This window comes from Bufo gargarizans, chromosome 2, assembly GCF_014858855.1.
Source record: "Bufo gargarizans isolate SCDJY-AF-19 chromosome 2, ASM1485885v1, whole genome shotgun sequence".
NCBI classification, from domain to species: Eukaryota; Metazoa; Chordata; class Amphibia; order Anura; family Bufonidae; genus Bufo; species Bufo gargarizans.
Window position 1 is genome coordinate 495563668 of NC_058081.1, and position 25542 is coordinate 495589209.

Genomic DNA, 25542 nt, shown 5'->3' on the forward strand with positions numbered 1-25542 from the left:
TGATTTTAGAAACTTTGTTAACCCTTTAGGTGTTCCACAAGAATTAAAAGAAAATGTAGATGAAATCACAGAATTTCACTTTTTTGGGCAGATTTTCCATTTTAATCCATTTTATTCCGCTACCAAAGCAAGTGTTAACAGCCAAACAAAACTCAATATTTATTACCCCGATTCTGTACTTTACAGAAACACCCCATATGTGGTCGTAAACTGCTGTATGGGCACATGGCAGGGCGCAAAAGGAAAGGAATGCCATATGGTTTTTGGAGGGCAGATTTCACTGGGATAAGTTGAGATGTCCCATTTGAAGACCCCCTGATGCACCCCTAGAGTAGAAACTCCAAAAAAGTGACCCCATTTGTGGCAGTTTTGTTGGTACTATTTTAGGGTATATCTGATTTTTGGTTTCTCTATATTACACGTTTTGTGACAGGTTAAATCATCTGCTATTTTTATAGAGCAGGTTGTTACGGACGTGACAATACCAAATAAGACTACTTTTTTTGTTTGTTTGTTTCAGTTTAACCTAATAAAGCATTTTGGAGAAATTTTTTTTTTTTAGGGTCTCCATATTCTGAAAGCCATAGTTTTTTTTTAGTTTTTTGGGCGACTGTCTTATATAGGGGCTAATTTTTTCCGGTATGTGATAACGTTTGATTGGTACTACTTTAGGGTGCATATGACTTTTTGATAGCTTGGTATTACACTTTTTGTGATTTAAGGTGACAAAAAATGGCTTTTTGTGACAGTTTTTTTAATTTATTATTTACGGTGTTCATCTGAGGGGTTAGATCATGTAATATTTTTATACAGCAGGTTGTAACGAACGCGGCAATACCTAATATGTATACTTTTTTTTATTTATTTAAGTTGTACACAATAACAGCATTTTTGAAACCCCCCAAAAAATCATGTTTTAGTTTCTCTATATTCTGAGAGCCATATTTTTTTTATTTTTTTTACCCGATCATTTTATGTATGGGCTAATTTTTTGCGAGATGAGGTGATGGTTTGATTGGTACTATTTTGAGGGGCATATGCCTTTTTGATCGCTTGGTGTTGCATTTTTTGTGATGTAAGGAGACAAAAAAAATGGTTGTTTTTGCACAGTTTTTATTTTATTTTTTCTACGGCGTTCTAGTGAGGAGGTGGATCGTGTTGTATTTTTATAGAGCCGGTCGTTACGTTTTCTCTCTCTTTTTTTTACAAATTTATGTTTTATTTTGGGAAAGTGGCTTTTTTTTTTACTTGAAACTTATTTTCTTTTTATTATAAAAAAACACTAACTTCTGGGATCTCACAGGTTTCCGTAGAAGGCAAGACCCGATGCCTATGGAAGGCATCCTGCTGCCTTCACAAAAATACAACATGCTACGGTTTTCTGAAAAGCCTGATCAGTAAAAAAGACTGAACTGGATGCATCATGGACGGATTGCTCTCCATTCATCGGGTCCCCGCGCTGCAGTGAGGGCCGAATCAGGCGACACAATGACGTCATCGCGCTGCCTGAGCCGTACAGCGCAGGACACAGGTTGGAAGATGCCTGCATCGCATTGCTGCCAGCCTGATGGAGGTAAGTATAAGGCCTCTTTCACACGGGCGTCATGTTTTTTGCCCGGATAAGAGGCGGGTGCGTTGCGGGAAAATGCGCGATTTTTCCGCGCGAGTGCAAAACATTGTCATGCGTTTTGCACTCGCGTGAGAAAAATCACGCATGTTTGGTACCCAGACCCGAACTTCTTCACAGAAGTTCGGGCTTGGGATTGATGTTCTGAAGATTGTATTATTTTCCCTTATAACATGGTTATAAGGGAAAATAATAGCATTCTGAATACAGAATGCTTAGTATAATAGGGCTGGAAGGGTTAAAAATAATAAAAAAAAGTTAACTCACCTTCTCCTCTTGTTAGCGTAGATCCCGGTCTGTTCTTTAGCTGTGGACTGAATGACCTGAGGTGACGTCAGATCACATGCTCCAATCACATGGTCCATCACCGTGGTGATGGAGCATGTGATCTGACGTCATCAAAGGTCCTTCAGCCACAGCTAAAGAACAGACCGGCCTCTGCGCGAACAAGAGGAGAAGGTGAGTTAACTTTTTTATTATTTTTAACCCTTCCAGCACTATTATACTATGCATTCTGTATTCAGAATGCTATTATTTTCCCTTATAACCATGTTATAAGGGAAAATAATACAGTGAATAGACTGTCACCTAGAACCCATGCGTGAAAATCGCACCGCATCCGCACTTGCTTGCGGATGCTTGCGATTTTCACGCAACCCCATTCATTTCTATAGGGCCTGCATTACGTGAAAAACGCACAAAGAGGAGCATGCTGCGATTTTCACGCAACGCATAAGTGATGCGTGAAAATCACCGCTCGTGTGCACAGCCCCATAGAAATGAATGGGTCAGGATTCAGTGCGGGTGCAATGCGTTCACCGCACGCATCGCACCCGCACGGAAAACTCGCCCGTGTGAAAGGGGCCTAAGTGTTTATTTTTTTTATATGGTACTACTACTGGCACATAATTGGGGGGCATCTATGGGGGCACTTGTTACTGGCACATTATTGGTGGCACTTTTTACTGCCACATTATTGGGTGGCACAATGGGGGCACTTCTTACTGGAACATTATTGGGGTGTCACGGTGGGGAGTAGGGAAAACCCTCCACCGTACGATGACTGGGGGATAAGGACAGCAACTAGGCCTGAACACAAGGATAAGGGAGCAGGTCACCTCCTAATGCATCCCTATACCTAGCCCTAACTCCTCACCGTATGAGCGGACCTGGATGGTAGGACGGTTCATACCCTGGATACCTGAGGCACTGAGTCGCCCTGAGAATCCCTCACAAAGGAGCTGAGAAGAGGTGCCCTGTTCTTCCAAGAAACGGAAGAACAGGAGTCTCAAAAGGTCTAGAAGCAGGGAAAGGGAAAGACCATATGCAGCAAGAGAATCGGCAGGTAAGAAAACAAGACGACACACTTACCTGCCGCTGCCACCTCGACTGGAATCCGTGAATACAGTACCGGAGCCCTAACACCAAACAGGACACCGTACTAGCAACTCACATAGGTATCCAGCACACCAGACTCCACCAGGATCCCCATGCCTCAAGGTGCATGGCAGCCCCAGGTGGCACTGCATACAAGCTAGGAAGTCTAGCAACCATGCTGGAAGAAATCACCAAACATACCAGACAAGGAACACCAAGCTAGACATTACAACACATCAAATCATAACCCCACACCAAACATACAAAACATGTAAGGGAGAGAAGACATCGCTGGAGACCTTGATGTCCCACTAGGAGGCCCTCACTCTGGGAGATGGAACATGAAGACCAGGAGCATAACTCCAGCACACACCATGGCTGGAGTAACACTGACTCCTGGCCTCTAGCCACAGGTAAGATGAAGCACGTAGTGACCACGCCCAATAAGGTGGTTAACTCCTCCAGCACCGGACAGAGGAGGAAACAACTCAAAAGGGGAAGTGCACACACCAGCATAAAAAGCTACACGTTGCCGCAGGCAACAACATGCAAGGCAACCATGTCACGGCACACACCACAAAAGCCGTGACACAGCCCCTGCATGCTGAAATAGCAACATGTTGCCACGGGCAACAGCAAGCGTGGCATAAGTGTCACAGCGCATAACAAAGGCCGTGACATGGGGGCACTATGGGGGCTTCTACTGAGGCCACAAAGAAGGGGCATTTTATATGGGGGGCTCTGTATAGGGGTATTTTATACTGGGGCACATTATGGTGGGCACTACAGAGAAGGGGAGAGACAAGTACTATGGGCTCATCTATGGGGAGCACTAAAGAGGGGTATTTTATACATGCAAATTACGGGGGATACTGAGGGCTTCTACTGGGGCATTTTATACTGGTACATTATTGGGGCACTATGGGGACATTAGCTCAACTGGGGGCATTAAAAGGGGGTAGTTTTTGCACTGGGACATTATAAGGAGAATTACTATTACTACCATGTGTGCTCTAGAAGAGAATTATTCCTATTGGTGGTACTTTTGGGAGCACTATTACTGTGGGGGCACTTTGGCACAGTATCAGCTTACCACAATTATTTTTTGGGGACGTTATGTTTACACTATTAGTTTCACAGGCACTATTTGCTGGGCGCAGTTATTTTAGGGCACTGTGTGCCAATAATTATTGAAGGGCACTATCTGCATGGCACTACTATTATCAGGGGGTTTATCTGTTTCTGCAGTATACTATTAGGGAGCAAAGCGGCACAGTATTGGGGATGGTAGGATGATTTATCCAGAAGATGGGAGGATGATGGAAAAGTAGTAAACTAAGATTTTGTTTGTTAAACTGCAGAGACGAGAAATGGCAGAAAAATGGTGGTCTGGTCTGAAGGTCTGAAAGGAGAAGATGAGGAAAGAGAACATCTACATCAAAAGAGACGTTACTGGATGTAAGAGGTATATGGCATTGTAATACCCTGTATGTAGGGGTGGATGGAGGGGTTAGTAGTACAGTACTATCTGCAGATTGTAAAAAAAGAAATTTTCTGCAAAATACTATATATTTGAGTCAGAAGTTGTGCTTTTTTAATTTTTAGAATAACGATACAGCTATTTTATTTGATACTTTTGTGCTGATTCTTTTTTTTTCTATATTAAGGGACACTATAGTCACCAGAACCACAAACAGCTAAACGTAGTAGTTCTGGTGTCTATAGCATGTCTCTGCAAGCTTTTTTTTTTGAAAAAAAAGGCAGTATTTACATTACTGCCAAGGAACACCTCTAGTGGCCACTCATCATTATTAAAGTTTACTACTGTGTGGATTTTTTTTTTTGTGTGTGTGTTGTGGTGGAGGGCATGTTTGCATGCTAGGGTGTAGGAAGACGGGATCCAGGGGGCCCAAGTAAATTCTTGCCCAGGCTCCAATCAATATTAAAGACGGCCCTGATATTCCTGTACATAGGGAGTAGTATAATAGCAGTTATATTATTGTACATAGGAAGCTGTACTATAGTACTTCTTTTACAAAGAGCGCAATATTATAATAGTTATATTATTGTACATAGGGGCAGTATTATAGTAGATATATTCTTGTACATAGGAAGCAGTATTATAGTAGTTATATTCTTGTACATAGGAGGTAGTATTATAGTAACTGTATTCTTCTACATAGGAGCAGTATTATAGTGGTTATATTCTTGTACATAGGAGGCAGTATTATAGTAGTTATATTCTTCTACATAGGAGCTGTATTATAGTAGTTATATTCTTGTACATAGGAGGCAGTATTATAGTAGTTATATTCTTGTACATAGGAGGCAGTGTTATAGTAGTTATATTCTTGTACATAGGAGGCAGTGTTATAGTGGTTATATACTTGTACATAGGAGGCTGTACTGTAGCACTTATATTCTTGAACATAAAGGTAATTATTATAGTACCGTATTTATCGGCGTATAACACGCACTTTTTCCCCCTGAAAATAGGGGGCAAATGATGTATGCGTGTTATACGCCGATTAGGGCTGAAACGTGTCCTCCGGAGGCCAGAGAGGCAGGACTGAGCCGGCCGGCACAGCGGAGGGAGGAGGAGGGAGTCCCTCCCTCCCCACTGTGAGCGGCTGCCGCTGAAGACCAACGAGGACAGAGTAGGAGGAGGAGGGGAGGGACTGTGGCCACTGCGCACCAATGAATGTGCCGGCCATATCCCACAGTTCCGATCGGAGTCCCAGCAGTGTAATGCTGGGGCTCCGATCGCTTACCATGGCAGCCAGGAGTCACGCTACTGAAGCCCTGGCTGCCATGGTATGTTAGTGAGCAGAGAGCAGCGCATTATACTCACGTGCGCTGTGGCCGCCGGTCGCTCCTTCTTCTGTCTGTGCGGCGGATTGCTAATGCTTACAGCATTAGCAATGCGCCGCACAGACCTATGAGAAGGAGCGACCGGCGGCCACAGCGCACGTGAGTATAATGCGCTGCTCTCTGCTCACTAACATACCATGGCAGCCAGGGCTTCAGTAGCGTGACTCCTGGCTGCCATGGTAAGCGATCGGAGCCCCAGCATTACACTGCTGGGGCTCCGATAGGAACTGACACTGCCACCAATGATGGGGGGGAGGAGGGGGACCCTGTGGCCACTGCCACCAATGATTAATACTGGGGAGGGAGGGGGGGGGGGGGTTTGCGTTACCAGAGGGGGCAGATCAGAGGCTTTATTTGAAATTTATTTATTTTTCCTGAAATTTCCCTCTAAAATGAAGGTGCGTGTTATACGCCCGTGCGTGCTATACGCCGATAAATACGGTAATTATATTCTTGTACATAGGGGGCATTATTATAGTAGATATATTCTTGTACATAGAAGGCAGTGTTATAGTAGATATATTTTTGTACACAGGAGGTAGTATTATAGTAGTTATCTTCTTGTACATAGACACCGTATTATAGTAATTATATTCTTGTACAATGGTAGGGCACTATTATACTAGTTATACTCTGTTAGATTATACTTTAAATATGCTCTAAAAAATCTTTAAAAATAAATAAATAATAATCATCATCTTTTTATTATTATTATTTATCCATCACTAAAGCGCCATTAATTCCATGGTGCTGTACATATGAAAAGGGGTATACCTACATCATAAAAAAGGTTGCAATAAGCATGTTACACACTGATACAGATAGAGGGAGGTCCCTGCCTGCAAGGGCTTAAAATCTACAAGTTGAATAAAGTTCAATAAAATTCATTTTCATTAAATAAAAATCATTTAAAGGAGTTGGTTAGTTTAGGTATGATATTTCCAAATGTGCTTTAAGTGTTAACTGAGGCAATAATACATAGATTTTTCAATTCTGTACAGTTTATTCCTTCAGTGAAGATATGGCCTTATTCTTCTTTCTGTGACCGAACAGTGCTGTGTCCATAAGATGGCTGCTGACGGAGGAACATGTGATGAGACACACGCACTAGCAGGGGCGTAGCTAGAAATGACTGGGCCCCATAGCAAAAAAAATTATGGGCCCCCCCTCCCGGATCTCCCACCCCCACATACCTATCGGACCTCCCACCCCTTCCAGAGCTCCCACCCAAACACCCCTCCAGGACCTCCCACCCGAACATCCCCCTAAGTGTCGTCCACAGATCCCCCCCCCTAAGTGTCGTCCAATAGATCCCCCCTTCAGTGTCATCCACAGATCCCCCCTTCAGTGTCGTCCACAGATCCCCCCTTCAGTGTCGTCCACAGATCCCCCCCTAAGTGTCCTCCACAGATCCCCCCCCTAAGTGTCCTCCACAGATCCCCCCTTCAGTGTCCTCCAGGAAGACGGTGCATGCGCACTTCGATGCCTCTGCCGACTGCCAGTGCGCCTGTGCGAGATTACGGCGCTTCTCTTCAATTTCCACAGAGGCAAGTGCAGTGCGGTCTGCGGCGCTGGTGCCAGCCTGGCTCCGCCTCCGCTACGCCCCCGTTCCGGACCCCTCCACCGCGTCCGCCTACCTCATGTTCCGGCAGTGCCACTCACTGTCCTCTCCCGTCTCCTCCTTCCTTAGCTTCCGCCTTCCCCCCAGCCAGGCCCGAGCCGCGGACCGCCCGCGCCCCGCCCACTACACTGGGCGGGCGGTCGGGCCTGGCTGCTGGCTGCCCCAGCCTGTGTCAGACTCAGTATATTAATAAATAAAAAAATAAAATGATGCGGTCCGGACGGGCCTCCAGTGGCGTAGGGCCCCATAGCCACTGCTATGGTTGCTATGGCGATCCCTACGCCACTGCGCACTAGCACATACCAGAAAAAAAAAAACGTGCTGGCATAGGAGAGCTGCTGCTTATTAGAGATACAGCATGGCCTGGGGGTAGAGAAGGGGGGTTATGAGAACAGCCCAAGGCCTATGGTACGCTTAATCCACCACTGTCTGGTCACCCCTTTATGTCTGGTTGGTGACCCTTGCATGGTTGGTGACCCTTGTGTCTTCTGCAATCTCCATACACGTCTCACAGCCTTTTCCACTGCCTACAGTTTCACGAAGGATGGGGGATACCAGCAGCAAATTCCTCTTCTACTGTCTCCTGGTCATTTAGATATGTTCACAAGATGTTGCTGAAGTTCTTCATTAGATCATGCCTTTTGGTTCTGCTCTCCATGCTGACTTCAGCAGGTGAGGAACTGATTCTTGACCATTCCTCCATGTTGTGGCAGCAAAGGTCCTGAGGATGCTGCTGTATGGTTGGTCCTGATGGCACTATAAACTGGACATGATAGACTGGAATCTGAGTGAGGGGCTCTTGACACAACCCTATTTTTGTTCTGTGTCTGATCTGCTTTTTTTGTGCATCTTATGCAGACTCATTAATTTCAATGGGGCCTCAAAATAATTGCGGACTGCACATGGTGTGTTGTCTGCATCCATTAGTCCATTACACAGCCCCGCTAAAACAATAGAACATGTCCTATTTTTGTTTGTTTTGCGGACAAGAATAGGCATTGTTACAATGAGGCCTACGAAAAGTGACAAACTGCATTTGTAATTTGCGGATCCGTGATATGCGGACCGTAAAACAGATACAGTCATGTGAATAGTCCCTAAACAGAGTTACTCCGCAGAGTCATAGCAGCACCAATGAAGGAACCTGTTATCAATGAGACTATGAGTTAGAAATTCAGCTGCAAATGAAGAACTGGTCCTTCCAGTAAAAGCAGGTGCTCCCCCAGGAAGCTAGTCTTGATGATCACGTGGCTCCATTGAAGATATAAGGCTGAGCATGAATGACCATCGAAGGTCTAACACTGCATTAGAAAATCAGCGAAGTTCTACCCTGGGCGTCCAGTTATTGGACCTGAGAGCTTTTAATGTAATGGAAAGATAATGTTACCCACGGTAATTAAATACCATGAATTTCAATATTGAAACCAATTAAAAAGGATATTCACTGAATATTTCTTCTTTTCCTTGTGTGACTGAATCAATGGAAATGCATCACATGACCTGGGTCGGTCACTGCCAACCTTGTAAAAATACAAATTGTCCCAAGAAATTATTAATTGGTAAAAGAGTTGTGTTCAGCATTAGAAAAATACAGCCATAATTCTAATTAAATGATGGACGTTTTTTGCATACATAGTTGAATACATCTACAGATAAATAACCTCAATTACTTTTTCTTCTCCTGACTTGTCTTTTTAAGTAACCACTTGCATTCCCCACGTAATAAAAATTCTGGAGAATCTGCTCTTATGACTCTATATTTCTATATTTCACCATTGCTCAATTATTCCTACTGTAAATTATGAATAAATTGCTAGCAGTTTACAATGAAGGTCCATCTGGGTGTTACCAGTTGAGGGGTGTCCCTGCACAGTCTGACACTGACAGCACTGACTGGAGAGTGTCAGACTGCTAACACCCAGATGGACCTTTAGACTAGGGCTACACGGCGACACCTGTGGCGGCCAGGATCGCCGCGGCAGTCGCAAGAAATCCAACACGGCTTAATTAATTTCTATTTGATCACCGCTGCTCAGCGATTCTGGCAGCGTGACCAGTGTTGCTGTGTACCCTAGCCTTATTGCAGACTATTGGCAATTCAATTGTAAACTTTTAGTAGGAATAATAGAGAACTGGCACAACATAGAGTGCTCTAGAATTGATATTACATGGGGAATGTAAGTAGTTACTAAAACAGATATGTCAGAGATAGGTCACAAGATGAATCACATACATTACATTCTGGTCCGAGGGACTTGCCACTGTACGGCAGAGCAATGAAAGGTATTTCTGTGCCCTGGACCAGGAAGAAGCGCATGTATAGGGAGGGAAGTATATCAGGAGAACTAAAAGTTCTAGCATTTGCAGGCAGGTTATTATTGCATATTAGAGGAAATTACAAGCAGGCTGTATGGGGCTCTGAAGCAGATGGATGGTCACTGCACCTCTGCTAATGAAGTTGTATCGTAAGAAAAGGCTACAATTTTCACTGCAATATTGGAATTTGACCTCCGCTGATTGGTGAAGGGTTGCCATATCCGATGAGTCACATTTTCTACTTCATTAATCGGATGGATGTGGGCATTTCGGCGAGAAACAATAGAGAACAAATACGCTGAACCATTGCTGGAAGAACACAAGCTTGTGGTGACAGCGTTATGGTCTGGGGAATGTTTTCAGGGCATTCTTTGTGCCACTCATCCATATGAAAGACCCTCTCAATCGATTTGGACATGAATTCATCCTTGCAGATCACGTACACTCATACATGCTGATTGTCTTCCCTGGGGTGGACGGGATCTACCAGCAAGACAATGCGGCATGTCACAAAGCTAGAGATGTCCAACACTGGTTGGAAAAGTATACCGTGGGTCTGCAAGACACGGGACACCGGCCGCGTGCATTCCGCATCACGGATGCGGACCCATTCACTTGAATGGGTCCGCAAATCGGGAGATGCGAAACGGAAGCACGGAACGGAACCACTACGGAGTGCTTTCGCGGGGTTGCGTTTCGTGCTTCCGTTCCGCAAAAAGATAGAACTTGTCCTATCTTTTTGAGGGACGGACAGATCGCGGACCCCATTCAAGTTATTGAGGTCGCGATCCTCATCCGGCATCCCCGCGGTCGTTGCCCGCGCATTGCGGACCGCAAATTGTGATCCACAGCACGGGCACGGGCAGCACACGTTCGTGTGCAAGAGGCCTTACACATTGGTAATGCCCTTCAAATGCCGATTTTGTGAATTCTAATTGCACCCATCAAAGTGCCTGATGTCATAGCAAATACCTGCAGCCACCGTTAGAGGGACACATTTACTCACTTCCCATTGGGTTCTAGAGAAATGGTATAAATCTATATGCAGTGAGCTCCCCCTAGTGGGGGCTGCAGGCAGCAAGAACTGAGTCACTGAGCCAGAAAAATTGAGATTTCCTACTAACAAAGGCGTTGTACACTTGGCAGAGCTCTCGGTGGGAAGGTTAAGCCCAATCTAAGGTTTGCTTTGGGGACCTATGGTTTCTGTGTACACCCTTATTATGTATTTCTGGCGATATAACAGAGACACAAGGCACCCCTCAATGAGGCAGCAACTGGTTGTGCAGCTGTTATGTGATCTAAATGACACCTACCTGCTCCACCCGAATTTCATATTCCATGTTCACCTTCTTCCCTCTGAAATACTTGGCCCTGCAGGGGAAGGAAATGACAGCTCAATATTACAATGGTTTCATCGTCCTGTTTGAGTCATGCTGCTTGGCATCAGCTCATATAGACAGAATGGGAGTTTGATGTAAGTGTCCACATTTAAAGAAACACAAAGTAATCCATGATTCAAACAATGGTGTCTACAATTGAAAGAAAAAAGTGAACCCTTTGCAGTCACCTGGATATCTGCATTGATAGCTAATAAATGTGGTCTGATATCGAAGTCACAATTACAGCCAAGCATAATCTGACTAAACTAGCACTAAATAAGAGGATGTGCCAAACATCCAGTGCAAGGAGAAAAAGTAAGTAAACCCTTGAATTTAATATCCAGTTTATCCCCTTGACATTTTCTTTAACTACAAATTTGTACATTGTTCAGGAAAAATGTTGGACCATTCCTCCCTCCAATTGTGTTTTAGTTCCTCAATATTTCACCCTGCGTGCACAGCCTTTTTCAGGTCAGTCTACAGCATCTCAATAGGATAAGAGTCTGTCCACTGTCAGGAATATGGATTCTCGTTGAATGGCACCAAGATTTTCATTTATTTCACCTTGGTCAATGTACATGCAAAATAAGTTCTCACACCAGCCATCAGCTGTCCGATAGCTGTAGTGAACTCCACAAGACGGCCCTGCTTGAAAGCCCCAGCAATATGGCAGGGAACTTCTTGCAGGCCACCTTGGTTTACAATTTCACACCCCATTCAGACAGCATGGATCCTACAGGAAAACCTCCCTGCAGGGGGTCTAAGCCATCTCCCAGTTCAATCAAATCTAGCAGACAGCATGGAACCAGCGATTTATAAGGAATTATGAATCGCCCGGCCATCACAGGCGCAAACTAGATACATATTTGGCCACGATGAACATGCCCATGATCTTAGTTTGGTGGTGGGATGCCAGGAGAACCAAATAACCATGTTTGGACTCTACTTGTAGCCGGAACCCAGGTGGATCTGTTGGTCCCAGAGCCATCTCCCTGTGACCTTCTGGCCTGGAGCTATGAACCCTTGTGGGTCATTTTCTGCCAGCCCAGCAGAGGGGGGGGGGGGGGGGGGGTTGGACCCCTCCCACAGGCCGGGAGGGGAGGGATCAGCTACAGGTTAAAAGGCTTGTGCCAGCAAGAGGACGTGTCTTTTCTCTGAAGAAGGGTCACATCGTGCCATGTGTTTAGAGGGACCTGCAACCAGCTGACATCACTGCCCTCCATGTGAATACTAACCATAACCCAAAGGAACATTCATCTACCCGGTAACTGACTTGTACTCTGTGTTATCCTGTTTGTACCATATTACCTGTATTTGTAACCTCAGACCACTGTATATATTCTTAGTGTATATTGTGTTATCTAGTGAGCCCTTAAGGCGATTAAATATATAATTTAATCTTGTGCTGTCTTGTATCTCGATCATGAATCCCCACGTCCGTGTTTCGGCCTAGTTATAAGCTACCGCGGGTTGGTTTCTCACCCTATATAATCACGTTAGCGGACCGGGTTTTTACCAGACAAGAAGCTGGTGGCAGATTTCCCGGGCTGAGAAAGCGCCGTTTCATGCCGGCAGTGAAAAGGCTCTCTCAGCTTGTTGCCTCTCTGTGCCCGCGTGGACAGGAGGTGTCTGTGTAAACTGTACCAAGCTGACCTTACATGCTCCTCCAGGAGGGCGTAACGTTACATCATGGTAACCAGGGACCATACCGCGTCTCGTGAGCTCGACATAGTTGACGTCAAGCGGGCACGAGGGGTGATATCCATCACATCCACCTTTTACATATTGATGACCTATCCTATTGTCCACTGTGTGGTGGCCGTGCCGTCTTGCGGGAGCTCAGCCCCTCTTACGGCTTCACTTGAGAGACTTTTATAGCCTTAGCAGTAAATCGGTTTTATCTAATACTGGTTTTTACACGCAGAGCTGTTTGCTGTTTGAATTGTTGTTTTCAGGTTCTTGGTCTTTAAAGCCACTAGGGGGCCACACATACCATAACTGACACTTTCTGACACCGGACAATGGCCACTCTGTTGGTGCGGTGAGTAATCAGTCGAACGTATTTGAAACAGAAGATCTTGGACGAGAAAAATACTCATAGACTCAGGTCTCACAAACCCTTGAGGGAAAAGTAGAATCATACAAGAGATTCTTAAATGTTTTGTAAAAGAACGCATTCACATGTTCCTGGCAAAACACCCAGCACTGCCGAGATCTGGACTTTGGCTTCTGCGGGGATAGATCTTCTTGGGATCACTTTAAGCAAGTGAAATGCTGCAGTGACTAAAATGTTCTGCTTAATTTCTTAGGCTATTGAAAAAAATATTGTGTATTTGTACAGTTCTTACAGGGAAAACATGAAACATGATTAATGTCGCAGCCCCACCTAGTGGCCAAATAATCATGTTGTTTCACTTTTCAACATAATATTAGTTTACTTGTCTACAGTGACATCATGTCGTGTCGATTTCAGCATGCTGTGGTGGACACAATGGAGTGCAGAGATCAGATGCTGCAGTCAAATGATGTCACCAATGACACTACAACAACCCAAAATTAGGTGTATCTTTAGGCTACTTTCACACTAGCGTTCGATCGGATCCGTTCTGAACGGATCCGATCATAATAATGCAGACGGAGGCTCCGTTCAGAACGGATCCGTCTGCATTATATTAGCAAAAAAAAGCTAAGTGTGAAAATAGCCTCGGACGGATCCGTCCAGACTTTCAATGTAAAGTCAATGGGGGACGGATCCGCTTGAAGATTGAGCCATATTGTGGCATCTTCAAACGGATCCGTCCCCATTGACTTACATTGTAAGTCTGGACGGATCCGCACGCCTCCGCACGGCCAGGCGGACACCCGAACGCTGCAAGCAGCGTTCAGCTGTCCGCCTGTCCGTGCGGAGGCGAGCGGAGCGGAGGCTGAACGCCGCCAGACTGATGCAGTCTGAGCGGATCCGCATCCATTCAGACTGCATCAGGGCTGGACGGAAGCGTTCGGGTCCGCTCGTGAGCCCCTTCAAACGGAGCTCACGAGCGGACAGCCGAACGCTAGTGTGAAAGTAGCCTTACCTGGTTAGGAGGGTTCTGCAGGGTTGTAAGAACTTCTGGGGGCACCAAGTCAAGTATATTACAGACTTATTATTACCCTATCTTCAGCATAATTAAAGGACATCTGTCAGCAGATTTGTACCTATAAAACTGGCTGACATGTTGTATGTGCGCTTGGCAGCTGAAGACATCTGTGTTGGTCCCATCTTCATATCTGCCCACATTGCTGAGATAAATTAAGTTTTATTAAATGCCAATAAACCTCTAGGAGCAACGGGGGCGTTACCATTACTCCTAAATGCACAGCATTCTCTGCAGCTGCGACGTCCTCTGCATTTTGATGGACAGGACCAGGCAGCGTAAATGTCATCACACCTGGCCCTGTCAATCTAAGTGCAGAGGACTTGGCAGTTGCAGAGAAATTGGAGCCTCTAGGTGTAACGTCAACGCCCCCGTTGCTCCTAGAGGATCATTTGCGTATATTAATACATCATCTTTCTCAGCAATGCAGGACACATATGAACATGGAACCAACACAGATGCCTTCAGCTGCCAAGTGCACATGTAACAGGTCCGCCAGTGTCATAGGAACAAAACTGCTGACAGATGCCCTTTAAAGTGGAACAGAGAGTTTATTACAATTGTATCCAGTCTAGACAACACATAGGCAGCACAAATCTCTGTCCTGACCTGGTAGTTTGTTACAATGTATCAGTGCTAGAGTCACAGAGCATTGTCTAGACTGGATATACCTGTAGCAAACGGCTGTGAGAAGTATTGGGGCTGCATGGGTTTTCAGCTTCTAGAGGTCTCTATTCATTGACAACATGCATAGATATTAAAAAATGTTGAGAATAATTCTAACTTATATTAAAGGGGTACTCCCATCATACAATGGTGTGGCATATAGCAGGATATGTCAAAACATTCGGATTGGTGTAGTTTGCCCTCTGAGACCCCTACCAATTCAGACAATATGTTTTGTTGCAGTGCCCTGCACAGCAGATGGGCCGATGCCTCGCTCTGAAGGGGCTGCCGGACCCCCATGATCAGTAGGCGATGGCGTAGCCTATGCTTACTAGGATAGAAAGCCATGTCATATTCCGGCCACATCCAAAGCTGCCTTAGGAATCTGCTTGTAGATTTAAGATCTTTTGGGGAACTACAAGTCTCAGAATAACTGTCAGGGAATTGGGGTTCTAGCGCACATAGATTTAGTACATTTGCGCCTTTATTGTTCTCTCTTGAATTTGCATATATAATGCGTTAAATCAATAAATCCCCATGAATAGGATTCCTAGCTTTTCTTCAGAATGGATCAGGAAAAATCTCCCATGGGAATAAGTAGGATTCTTTTCTTTTGTGCCCTGATTTATTTTGGCCGGGGATTCCATCACTTCTTCTCTTAGCATAGACCCTGCTGTGCATGTAGATCATGTCCACTCACATCCCCGGGACTGTTTGTAGGATTAATCCAGAGATACGACACGTCCGGACAGTGTCTGCTGTAATATAATGACCCAGAGCTGTGAAATGTGTCAACCACTGCTAGCATCCCCCGCCATCACGGCCTGAAGGATCCGGGGGGACAAGGCTCTACTGTATGCGGGTATTGTGTGCAGATAATGACGGCAGCCAGGAGGCACACTGCCTGCTGGGAGATGCCGAGCCAAGATGGGAAAATGTTCAGCAGCTCCTCTCACCAGGGGCCTAGACCTCATCTTCAACACCATCGAAGATAAAGGAATCTCACCTAAATTCCAATGTGGCACCATAATGATGCCTATATTGAGAAATTGCTTAATCAGCAATTTCCTCTATTGGGGGTTTACAGGGATCTTATTTAGCTGATGTGAACCTGCAGGACTGTGGGGAGTCACATTTCCAGCAGTTGCCTTGCAAGAGTGGTCCACAGGACACAGAAGCTAGTTATGGCAAAGCACTGCAGACACTAACTAATAGGGGACTCGGGAATCTGGACAAGCAGTGGTGCAGTATAAAGCATGTGGGAGGGACAGGACAGCAGTTGCAGTTTCTTATGAAGCAGAGGGTCACTATCAAACATAGAGTCCAATACACAGTAGAGCAGAGGCTTTCTTCTTAACTGTTTGGTCATATTTGCCAGTTTTCCAAGAATGAGCAGGCAAATCTCCCTGGTGATCAACATCATCACCTCTCCCCTATTCCTGCACTTTCATCCAAAACCACAGACAACACCCTGATGCCACCCAGTGTCTGAGAGCTGAGGGAAGAGCAAGAATGGGGAGAAGAGAGTAGCCAAACGCCTGGTCTGAAGCCTGAATACTTTTATAAATGGGAAGCTTGGGGTCGGGTCTTGGGTCTGTATACTATTATAAAGGCAAGCTTGGGGTCTGGTTTTGGGTCGTAAACAGGAGGGGTCTGGTCTGGAAACTGTAAAGAGGGATGAAGGGTCTGGTCTGGGGCCTGTATACTTTTATGAAGGCAAGCTTGGGGTCTGGTCTTGGGTCCGTAAACAGGAGGGGTCTGGTCTGGAAACTATAAAGAGGGACGAAAGGTCTGGTCTGGGGCCTGTATATTTTTATAAAGGCAAGCTTGGGGTCTGGTCTTGGGTCTGTAAACAGGAGGGGTCTGGTCTGGAAACTGTAGAGGGATGAAGGGTTTGGTCTGGGGCATGTATACTTTTATGAAGGCAAGCTTGGGGTTTGGTCTTGGGTCCGCAAACAGGAGGGGTCTGGTTTGGAAACTACCGTATAAAGAGGGACGAAGGGTCTGGTCTGGGGCCAGTATACTTTTATAAAGGCAAGCTTGGGGTCTGGTCTTGGGTCCGTAAACAGGAGGGGTCTGGTCTGGAAACTGTAAAGAGGGACGAAGGGTCTGGTCTGGGGCCTGTATACTTTTATAAAGGCAAGCTTGGGGTCTGGTCTGGAAACTGTAAAGAGAGACGAAGGGTCTGGTCTGGGGCCCGTATACTTTTATAAAGGCAAGCTTGGGGTCTGGTCTTGGGTCCAGTCTGGAAACTGTAAAGAGGGACGAAGGGTCTGGTCTGGGGCCTGTATACTTTTATAAAGGCAAGCTTGGGGGTCTGGTCTTGGGTCTGTAAATAGGAAGGGTCTGGTCCAGTATCTGTAAACGGGGGGTGGGGGGGGGGGGTCTATCTGTATACTTTTATAAAGGGAAAGTTCGGGGTCTGGTCTTGGGTCTGTAAATAAGAGGTCTGTGGTCAGGGACCTATAAACGGGGGGGTCTGGTCTGGGGACCTTATAGGTGAGGTACTGGCCTGAGGTTTGTATACATGAGGTTCTGGTCTAGTGTCTGGTACCTGGTCTGTATTCGTTTAGTAGGTCTGCTGTGTGGTATGTATTCATTTTGGGGTGTGCTAAAAGGGGTTAAATTCACTATCTGTGATCCAAATTCCACAGTATAGGGGCATCACGTATATAAATGGATGGAGCACAAGGAATAAAATTTGAAAATCTGAAATTTTTGCCTCCATCTTTGGAATTTCACTCATCCTTTTCACTAAAGTTGGCAAGTACGCATCTGGTGTGTACACTGAGCGCATACCGTACACTGTCACTGGTGTAAACCCAGAGTTCCTTGTGCCGATTTACACCTCACTCCAGGTGGTGCCATTTCCCAACCGCAGGGGGGCAACAGCCTTGCAGCTGATACTGGAGGAGGAAGAGGCATGGAGGACTGAAAAAGGAAGAGATAACTACTCTAAGGTTGGCATCTATTCATTACTATAAGACTGACACTATGGGAACTTGTGAAGCTGGCACTATAGTCCGGCACTAAGGCCACTACTATAAGTATTGGCAAGAGGATTAGAAGCTGTGACCAAAGTATTCAGGGGTAGTACTTTCGTGCACAAGTCATTATCACATAATTGCTCTTTCACACTTGCGTTGTCCGGATCCATCGTGTACTCCATTTGCCGGAATTACACGCCGGATCCAGAAAAACGTGTAAGAACGCATAATGTTTTCTTTCCGGATGCATCTTTCCGGCTTTTTTGGTAAAATACTGATCCGGAAATCCTGAAGCCAACATCAACGTTTTGTTTCCGATCCGGAAAAAAAACGTTGATGTTGGCTTCAGGATTTCCTGATCAGTCTCTTTTCGCGCCAGCCAACCCCTTCCTACTTCCTGGCGCAGGCGCAGACGCAACTTCCGGATCCGTCGTTGCGTTGTAACAACTGAAGATGTTAGGACGGATCCGGAATAATACATTTCAATGGGCTATTATTCCGGATCCGTCGATGTGGCAAGTGTTCAGGATTTTTGACCGGAGCAAAAAGCGCAGCATGCTGCGGTATTTTCTCCGGCCAAAAAACGTTCCGGTCCTGAACTGAAGACATCCTGATGCATCCTGAATGGATTTCTCTCCATTCAGAATGGATGGGGATAATCCTGATCAGGATTTTTCCGGCATAGAGCCCCGACGACGGAACTCTATGCCGGAAAACAAAAGCGCAAGTGTGAAAGAGCCCTAAAGGGGTATTCCAGTTATACAGTATAAAAAGTTATGCACAGGATATGGAACCTTTAGGGCTCATGAACATGTGCTGCCCGTTCCATGCATTAGGGACTGCAAATTGAGATCTCCAATGCATGGGCAGAGACGGATGTAACTTTAATGGGCCCATGATCCGCCTGCACCACAAAAAACAAGCTCTATTTTTTTTGCAGTGCCAAGGCACAGAGAGATAACCTGCAGAAGCACTCCATAGTGCTTCCATGGGCTTCCGTACCTCCATTCCGCACTGTACCTTCCGGATTGCAGATCCATTTAAGTGATGCCATGCACAAACGGCCGGTACCAGTATATTGTGGATCCGCCGTTTGCGGGACACAATACGGGCACCGGCCAACAACAGTCGTGTGCATAAGCCCTTAGATTGGTGGTGGTGGTGGGGTCCTACGGCTGAGATCCCTACCGATCACGAGGGCACCATGCCTAATAGTGCTCCCCGAAATCAACAGAACTGCTGGTTGAGCATGCTCACGGCCGCTCCATTTATTTTTATGGGAGTTCCAGAGATAGCCAAGGGCCCTCTCCAGAACTGTGGATAGGAGATAACGTTATTTAACTGTAATACCCTTTTATGTTTCATTAAATTTTCCTCAATGCAGAGAGACATGCCCCTCTCCAAATACTAATCAGTACAATGGCGACATCTAGTGTCACAATCTGTAATTACAAAATTGTTTTATTAACGCAAATAAGCCAATTAGGCCTCTTTCAGACGAGCATGCACTGTGAGCTATATAAAGATTAATATTAACTATTATTACTATATAACAGTCTCATATAGTGACCAATTAATTTTACCATGGATAGCCTAAATAATAGTACCATACAGTTAACACATAACAATGCCATATAGTACCCACCAAATACTGCCATATAGTGTAATCACTAGATAATAGTTGTCATAAGGTGAATACACAGTGCTTACTGAACAGTGCCTACATAAAAAAAAGTGTTGTACAGTTGAGACTGTTATACAGTGAACAGATAATCATACCCAGTGACGGAATAACATAGGGGCGTTCAGGTCGGCAGCCCCAGGCCCGGCATCGCTGGGGGGCCCAACGCTGACCCGAATGCCCACATACTGCGGTGGGGCACGGGAGCGCATAGTTCCCTGCCCCCCTGCCGATCACCGCCTAGTAGGCCTGAAGCCTATGTGGTAGTATAATCCCAGAGCAGGCGTGCGTGATGACATCATTGCGTGCCTGTGTCAGGATGCAGGACAATGAAGATTGCGCGCCTGCGGCCTGCCTCACCATCTTGGGCCCAGGTAAGTATTGGCTTTTACTTAATAAAAATAAAAAAACTATTCTGTGTGTGCCAACTTCGAGGGGAAGAGGAGGGCATGGGGCAAATCTCTTCAGGGCGGGCAGTGTGAGGTCAGATTACATGGGGGCAGATTACTTCATAGGGGGCAGTGTGGGGGCAAATTACTTCATGGGAGGGCAGTGTGGGGCACATTATTATATGGGGGCAGTGTAGGGGAAATTACTATATGGTGCAGTGGGGGGGGGGAAATTGCTATATGGGGGCAGTGTGGGGGGAAAAATTACTATATGGGGGCAGTGTGGGGGGAAAAATTACTATATGGGGGCAGTGTGGGGGAAATTACTATATGGGGGCAGTGTGGGGGAAATTACTATATGGGGGCAGTGTGGGGGAAATTACTATATGGGGGCAGTGTGGGGGAAATTACTATATGGGGGCAGTGTGGGGGAAATTACTATATGGGGGCAGTGTGGGGGAAATTACTATATGGGGGCAGTGTGGGGGAAATTACTATATGGGGGCAGTGTGGGGGAAATTACTATATGGGGGCAGTGTGGGGGGGGGAAATTACTATATGGGGGCAGTGTGGGGGGGGAAATTACTATATGGGGGCAGTGTGGGGGGGGGAAATTACTATATGGGGGCAGTGTGGGGGGGGGGAAATTACTATATGGGGGCAGTGTGGGGGGGGGGAAATTACTATATGGGGGCAGTGTGGGGGGGGAAATTACTATATGGGGGCAGTGTGGGGGGGAAATTACTATATGGGGCAGTGTGGGGGAAATTACTATATGGGGGCAGTGTGGGGGAAATTACTATATGGGGGCAGTGTGGGGGAAATTACTATATGGGGGCAGTGTGGGGGAAATTACTATATGGGGGCAGTGTGGGGGAAATTACTATATGGGGGCAGTGTGGGGGAAATTACTATATGGGGGCAGTGTGGGGGAAATTACTATATGGGGGCAGTGTGGGGGAAATTACTATATGGGGGCAGTGTGGGGGAATTACTATATGGGGGCAGTGTGGGGGAAATTACTATATGGGGCAGTGTGGGGGAAATTACTATATGGGGGCAGTGTGGGGGAAATTACTATATGGGGGCAGTGTGGGGGAAATTACTATATGGGGGCAGTGTGGGGGAAATTACTATATGGGGGCAGTGTGGGGGAAATTACTATATGGGGGCAGTGTGGGGGAAATTACTATATGGGGGCAGTGTGGGGGAAATTACTATATGGGGGCAGTGTGGGGGAAATTACTATATGGGGGCAGTGTGGGGGAAATTACTATATGGGGCAGTGTGGGGGAAATTACTATATGGGGCAGTGTGGGGGAAATTACTATATGGGGCAGTGTGGGGGAAATTACTATATGGGGCAGTGTGGGGGAATTTACTATATGGGGGCAGTGTGTAGGAATTTACTATATGGGGGCAGTGTGTGGGAAATTACTATATGGGGGCAGTGTGGGGGAGTTGCTATTAGGGGACACTATACAGGAATTACCTGGAGCACAATATAGGGTGTTATTATTACTAGGGGCACTCTAGGGGACATTATAATTGCTGTAGACACTATAGGGACCTTTGCGACAATTTATCAAACTGGTGTAAAGTATAACTGGCTTAGTAGCCCATTGCAACAGATTCCACCTTTCCTTTTTGACAGCTCTTTTGTAAAATAAAAGGTGGAATCTGATTGGTTGCTATGGGCAACTAAGCTAGTTCTACTTCCAGTATGATAAATGACAGTCCCCAATCATGACAAATCTAACGTTTCTGTGTAACAAACTCTGTAGAGACGAGATGCGGCTGAAAGAATTTGTCATGGCGTTCTGAGTCAAACGGAGGAGAAGAGGAAAAAGAAGGTCTACATGACAGGAGATGTCCCTGGATGTAAGAGGAATGTGGTGCTGTATTCTCCTCTATGTAGAGTTGGCTCACTACTGTGACCTGATCTCATCTTCTCCTCCAAGTCTTTTTTTTATTTTATCATAATCATATGTATTTTACATTTATCAACCAAAATTTTAATTTGTCACCTGCAGCCCTATGTACTGTAACAGCCCAGATAACAGTGATAACTTTCTGTATGCAGATAACATAGTAGATGTTCCATGCAGTCCTATGTAACAGCCCACATAACACCATAATTCACTGTGTTATGTGGGGTGTTACATAGGACTGCAGGTAACATCTATGACATCTGTACTCAGAGAGTTATGAGATGGTGGGGGTCCGACTCCTGGCACCCCCGCCAATCAGCTGTTGGAGGAGACCGCGATGTTCCAGCGAGTGCCGCAGCCTCTTTGCTCCTTACATAGCACATTGCTGTCCATTTGATAGCACTGCGCTTGGTATTGCAGCTCAGACCCAATCACTCGGATGGGACAGAGCTGCACCAAGACCATGTGAACGAAGAATGTGATGTAATGTGGCCTAGGAAGAGACTGTGGTGCTCACGAAGCACCGCAGCCTCTTCATACAGATTTTTTTTAACTAAAATAGAGGGGGGGGGGGGGGGGGCCGAGTTGGGTAGACAGCCCCGGGCCCATCATGCACTTAATCTGCCCCTGAGCATACCATATATTAAGGGGCGGACTGGGATCTTAAAGTAAAAGTGGCCCCAAAGGAAGGCTTAGGTGCCCCCCTGGGCATCAGCCCACTGGGAAATTTCCCTATAAGGTCTATGGCCAGTCCGCCCCTGCATATGTGATAACATTGTCATAAGAGATCTTTGAGTGGGCTGCACAATGGTAGTGACCAAGTGGTAGAAACCACAAATAGTTATTTTAAACCTAGATGTGCCAAATTGCATCACATTTTGCCATAATTAGAGAAACCTAGGTGCACTCACGTAATAAATGTAGGACTCTGACTTTACTTGAGCTATGGATGCGTACTTTCCCCCTCTTAGTGCTTTAAGCATACATTCACCTACCAATCTGTATGTGCATCATCAATGACCAAAAGAATCTTGGGTTTCAGGACCACAGGAGGGGCAGGAGGTCCTGTGTGTTCCACAAGCCCTGCAGCAGCTTGAGAGGTCGATTTTACTGCATTCGATATAGAGCTGAAGAGACTGGTTCCAGATGTAGATGTGGAGGATGCTGGGACTTGCTGTGGTGGTTGTTGCTTCCTCTCCAGTGCTGGAGATACTGGGGAGCTGGTGGAATTGTCTGGTCGTTGAAGGTCCATCATATAGCCATTGGGCAGGTTAGCCACAAAGCTGCTGTCGGAGAGACGTCTGCGGAGGAAATTCATGGCTGCGTCTCAGTGCAGGAAGTTAGTGACCTGTGGACTGTTTTGGGTGCCTTGTCTTGTTTTTGTAGGATCTTTGTCCTTTTAATCTAACAAAAAGAAAATGAATTATGATTAACTACTATAATCCTTTCCCACATATGCTTAAAAATACAGCTGCCATAATTCTGCCCCTATGTACAAGAAAACAACTGCTTTAACAGTACTCCTATGTACAAAAATATTTTTATTACTACTATAATACTGCCCAAATGTACAAGAATAAAACTACTATAATACTGCCTCCTATGTACAAGAATCTAACCATTATAATACTGCCCCCTATGTACAAGAATATAACCACTATAAAACTGCCCCCTATGTACAAGAATAAAACTACTATAATACTGCCTCCTATGTACAAGAATAAAACTACTATAATACTGCCCCCTATGTACAAGAATATAACTACTATAATAATGCCTCCTAGCTGTGAGGATGTGTGTCAGTAGCTCTCCTGATTAGAGATGAGCGAACTTCTGTTTTAAGTTCGGCGTCTAAAGTTCGGGTTTGGATTAGCGGAGAATCCCGATCTGGAACCGGATATGGATTCCGACTTCCGTTGTGGTCCGTGGTAGCGGAATCAATAATCGGCCATTATTGATTCCGCTACCACGGACCACAACGGAAGTCGGAATCCATATCCGGTTCCAGATCGGGATTCTCCGCTAATCCAAACCCGAACTTTAGACGCCGAACTTAAAACAGAAGTTCGCTCATCTCTACTCCTGATGTCTGGAGCAAGCCCAGGGAGGGGACACACTGGGCAGGGATGCTCCTCAGGCAAGGCCCAGGCTCCAAGGCCTAGTCTGGGAAACAATTCATAGACAATCTGTGGATGAAAATCCCAAAGTTATTTTGAAGAAGATGAATGTGCAGAATGTCAGCGGTCATGTTGTCAGCAGTCCCAGTCATGGTGTCAGCAGTTCCAGTGCAGCAAGAAGCCAGGATGGGAAGAAAGTAACAGCAGAGAAGAAAGAAGCAGTAAGTAAGAGTGTAATGAATCCACCTACCAGTGTGAATGGAATGTGCAGCGTCCTGAAGGAAAGTGACAGCAAAACCACAGTGCAGAAAAACTCAGACGCAAGAGGCCAGCAGAGTTTGCAGGAGGTGAAGCAGACTCCATTGCAACCCACCCCTCCTCCATGCAGACAGAGAAGAACTTCTCTGCAGAGACAGACCATACAGCAAAACATTTAACAAAATGTCCTGATACAGAGTGACCATACAAGATCTGGGAACAGCAGCAGTAAAAAAGTTGCAAAAAGTGTGGTGGAGACCAAATATGGAAAAGCAGGAAGGTTTCAAGGTGTAGCCACTGGGAAAAACCTGGGAGCCGGTCCCCAATATGGAGATTGTCCACCCACCGCAGTCACTGCAGCAAGTCCAAAGTCACAAGTTTCTTCACCAGCAGTGCAGGGGCTTGGGCTGGAAACAAGCGGAGCAACAACTACACCTGTGAGAGGCCATCCTGTGAGTCCACAGCCTGCAATACCCAGCAATGGACAGTCTGCTAGAGGGGAAGAGCGTGCACCTGAGCTCTGCCCAGCTGATAAGATCCCAGCACTGGTAAGGAGAATGGAGGCTCTGAAGAAAGAGAAACTGCAGCTTCAGAAACAGATTGACTGCATGTACAAGCTGAAGGCAGCAAACCCTGACCGCAACCTGGCCATACAGCTCGCTGATACTGTAAGGGAGATGGACTCTGCCTTAGAACAACTGGGACCAGTTGGAGAAACTTACAGGAACCAGCAGCGCTTTGATTCAAAATTACCACAGCCAGCAAGTTTTTCCTTTATAAAAGGAAGTCTGTACAGAGGGGAAGCAAGCATCCAGCACCAGCAAGCACCTGCAGAAGTTCTTAGCACAGCACTACAAGTCCCAGCATCCAGCACTCTGCAGCAGGACAGTGTACATCTACCAGAAGGTAACCCTGTAGTAGCAGTGCAGTCACCACAAGCATCGGGGGGCAGCACTATGCAGATACACTGTGGACTCCTACCAGAAGGTAGCAGTGCAGCAGAACATCAGACTTCTATTATTGAGCCGGGCCCTCAGGGTTCTGCTGAGGATTCAGTGTGCGATGATACTGCTGATCATCTGTGTGATAATGCTGTGTCAGTGGAGAGTGCACCACAGTTTGTGTGGGATCTGGGATCATCTGGAGAATCAGGCCAGTCTGTGGTTCCCTCTGTGAATGCTGGTGACA

The 25542-nt window shown here is 46.0% G+C and overlaps 1 protein-coding gene across 2 annotated transcripts in view; it reads right to left on the reverse strand.

The window, feature by feature from the left end:
- Positions 1 to 25542, reverse strand: part of SYN3 (synapsin III) — a 333478-nt gene that overhangs the window by 236773 nt on the left and 71163 nt on the right. Inside the window, exons 1-3 of one of the 2 annotated variants that reach the window (XM_044281211.1) lie at positions 24701 to 25096; positions 22975 to 23383; positions 11126 to 11183 (exon numbers count right to left, since the gene is read on the reverse strand). In XM_044281211.1, coding sequence (XP_044137146.1) covers positions 11126 to 11183; positions 22975 to 23297 — 381 coding nt within the window. In that variant the 5' untranslated portion in view covers positions 23298 to 23383; positions 24701 to 25096. Of the gene's footprint in view, positions 1 to 11125; positions 11184 to 22974; positions 23384 to 24700; positions 25097 to 25542 lie in introns of those variants that run through there. The other variant, XM_044281210.1, reaches the window with a different exon arrangement.